The sequence below is a fragment of the Prenolepis imparis genome, unplaced genomic scaffold (assembly GCF_030444845.1).
Source record: "Prenolepis imparis isolate NDT839.2.m4 unplaced genomic scaffold, iyPreImpa1.0 SCAF_21, whole genome shotgun sequence".
Lineage (NCBI taxonomy): Eukaryota > Metazoa > Arthropoda > Insecta > Hymenoptera > Formicidae > Prenolepis > Prenolepis imparis.
This window is the reverse complement of record NW_028141179.1, coordinates 205717-209329: the sequence shown is the minus strand read 5'-3', so window position 1 is coordinate 209329 and position 3613 is coordinate 205717. Positions and strand designations below refer to the sequence as shown.

The window sequence follows — 3613 nt, the reverse complement described above, 5'->3', positions numbered from 1 at the left end:
AGATTTAAATAACGTTATCAAAAATTTAAAATTAGAAACAATTAGCATTGCAAAAACCGATTTCATTAATAACGTTCCCTGGAACAATATCAAGGTACAACTACAATTGATATTTATTAACTCAACTACGAAAATAATTATTTGCAATGGACAAATTAAATATCCACCGAAGGATTTGCGTTCTGTCATAATCGACGAAATGCATTGCTCACCAACAGGAGGACACCGCGGAGTAACCAAAACATATAATAGAATTAAACACAATTATTATTGGGAAAATTTGAAATCAGACGTTCAAAAACACATACAACAATGTTTACAATGTCAACTGAAAAAACTCGTTCGAGTTAAAACAAAACAACCAATGATAATCACAGACACGCCTGGCACTTCGCTTGATAAAGTAGCTATGGATATCGTAGGCCCACTACCTAAGACCGAAAGAGGCAACGAATATATCTTAACACTACAAGATCAGCTAACAAAATATTGTATGGGGATACCGCTACCTGACCAAACCTCAGAAACCATTGCGGAAGCCTTTGTAGACCGTTTTATTTGCGTGCTCGGAGCGCCGAAAGCTATACTTACAGATCAAGGAAGAAATTTTATTAGCGATTTAATGAAGAAAATTGCCAAATTATTCAAAATACGAAAATTTCGCACAACAGCTTTTCATCCTCAATCAAACGGATCATTGGAGAGATCACATCACGCACTCAGCGAATACTTAAAACAATACGCAAACGAGCAAAAACAATGGGACAGATGGATCGGATTAGCTATGTTCAATTATAATACTAGCGTACACGAAGCCACAAAACACACTCCGTACGAACTAGTTTTCGGAAAAATAGCACGAGTTCCGTCAAATGAACTTCTTCCACCTGAAGATAAATTAGCAAATTATGAAGACTATTTAATAAATCTTGTCACACAACTTCACACGATTCAACATAATGCTCGCGAAAACGTAGTAACAGCAAAAGTCAAATCAAAAAAATATTACGACAAAAAATTAAACCCTCAGACCTTTAAACCCGGAGATCAGGTATTCTTGTTAAAAGGACCGAAACCAGGTAAATTCGGAGACCAGTATACCGGACCTCATGAAATTTTAGAGATATTAAATAAAAATAATGTAAAAATCAAAATAAAGAAAAACAGCCGCATAGTACATCCTAACCGTTTACGAATATCGCACATCAAACTCCAATATCTAATAATAAATAACCAACTTTCAGATGGACCCTCGACTCAGGAGATTAACCGCACTATTAATTATTCTATTGCAATATTTACCTCACACTATTGGAATAATAGGATACGACTGCGGTTCATCATCTGCTAATCTGACAACGTTATCCTTGCTAAATACCGAAGAATGCGATATACCTCAGAGGAAAATAAATTCAACTCAAATTTACGTACAACTATTGCAGATCAATGAATTCGAAGCCGTTCAAGTCGTACAATGTAAAATCGAAATTGATAGACTAATCAAAAAGTGCGGAATGTTTTCTCACACCTTGGATGTACTTAACGGGAAATACTCATACATAGAGGAAATAAACCGCGAAACCTGTAAACGAATGCATAATCAAGGAGACTATCGAATGGGAACCACATACATAACGGGAATAAAATCAAATTCAACAACGGCACGTCCAATAACCTTGGCCGGTCACGTTGACAACGACGGCTCATGTTATGGAGGAGCGTACTCTGACCCCTACGGAACATGGGCAGAAGTTGTCGTAATAGGAACTGTAACAATTACATTACAAGATTATACCGCCGACGTACGAATAAATACCAACAGAGTACAACTTAGATCAGGCGTCACGTGCGAATTCAGTTCAACACATTGCGTGGACGTTGAAGGAGGAGATACCTACTGGGAAACTATACCCGTAGGTCCTTGCAAGTTCAATACCTACGGCATATTATATGAGGGATACGCTCATAAAATAATCGACAACGAACAACATCAAACGGTTTATTCTCTCACCACACAAGAAGCGATATTCGCTCTTACCAGCAAAGGAAAGCAAGAAGTTTGCGGATACTCTCTCGTATGAACAGAACATCCTAAACTAATGATTTTCGAAACAGTACTCGGAACCGTCATCTTTAAAAAATAATCACGCATCTCAAACCTTGATATCTTTACGTACATGAATTCGAAGTTTGTCTACGTAGAGAAGCACATCCGTACACAAATCAATCAACTTTATCATGATATTTTACTTCAACAATGTAACCTGGAGCAACGCATGCTACAAAACGCCTTAGCCATAGCCACACAATCTCCTGATATCTTCGCGTATCACTTGATGAAAGGTCCCGGTTATATGGCCCTACAAGCCGGCGAAGTAATACACATAGTAAAATGCGTACCTGTCGAAGTTACACTCGCCCAAACAGACCGTTGTTTCAATCAATTACCCGTACTCCGGGAAAATCGAACATATTATTTAACACCACAAACTCACATATTATTACGACAAGGTACACAAACAACATGTAATACGTTAGCACCCGCCATGTATCAGTTGGGAGATTCCTGGTATAAATTTATGCCGAGACCGGTGGATACCATACCGCCCATTATCATGAAACCTTTAACCAAACCGGTATGGAAATACATCAGCCCAGGATCATTGGCTACTAGCGGCATATACTCAGAAACGGACTTAAAGGACCTAAGAGACCATATAATGTTCCCAGCTGAACGACCTGCAGTTCTTAACTCTTTGGCAAGAGGAATAATGGGCAGAACAATCTCTCTAGAAGAAGGGTCGATTTCCAACTTATTAGACGCAAAAACTATAGAAAAAATAGCAATATCCGCTTGGCAAAAATTCTGGAGTAAATTTTTAATTTTTGGAAATTTTAGCGCGAAACTGTTAGGAATATACATGGCCATTAGGGTCGTGAAATTAATATTAGATACCATAGTCCATGGCTACGCCCTACACACCGTATATGGGTGGTCCTTATACCTGATAGGGGCCCTATGGGACTCCCTGACTAACCTATTATTGCACTTAAAAATGAGACGACCAATGAAATCGAAACCAACCGTCCCAGACAGTGAAACGCTTGAACTCCATAATGGTGAAGATAATACAACGACAACAGTCTACCCCCTCCTCCCCAGAAGAGAAGATAACACTTACTCCTTCGAACTCAAGGAAACCAAATATTGAACCACTAATACCTTACATCTTATCAGCTTCATAAAAAAAAAAAAAAAAAAAAAAAAAAAAATATATATATAACAATCAACACCGTACAACTGTTGGAAAAACCAACGTTAATATAATTAAAATTTTTTTTTCTACAGAGAAAAATGGATATTCAATTTTTAAGAACCGATCTCCTCACACGCAACCACCTAGAAGCGACTGTAATAAAAGTAAAGTCACCACACCTCTTTTGGATACAACTCCAAAACAGCGCAAAGGACCTAGAGGACTTAGAAGAAGAATTAAAATTCAGAATGGACAGAAAATCCTCATACCTCCATTTATGGCCGAATGCCATGCAAATAAACCTAGACGTCGCAATTAAAGAAGGCGACAGTTGGAAACGAGGATTTATTAAAACA

The 3613-nt window shown here is 37.9% G+C and overlaps 1 protein-coding gene across 1 annotated transcript; it reads left to right on the top strand.

Annotated features, from left to right (window-relative positions):
• The first annotated feature begins 2177 nt into the window (after positions 1 to 2177).
• LOC145946785 (uncharacterized) lies at positions 2178 to 3212 on the top strand. The gene has a single exon (XM_083056543.1). The coding sequence runs from the start codon at positions 2178 to 2180 to the stop codon at positions 3210 to 3212; it is 1035 nt and encodes a 344-aa protein (XP_082912669.1).
• The last annotated feature ends 401 nt before the right edge of the window (positions 3213 to 3613 follow it).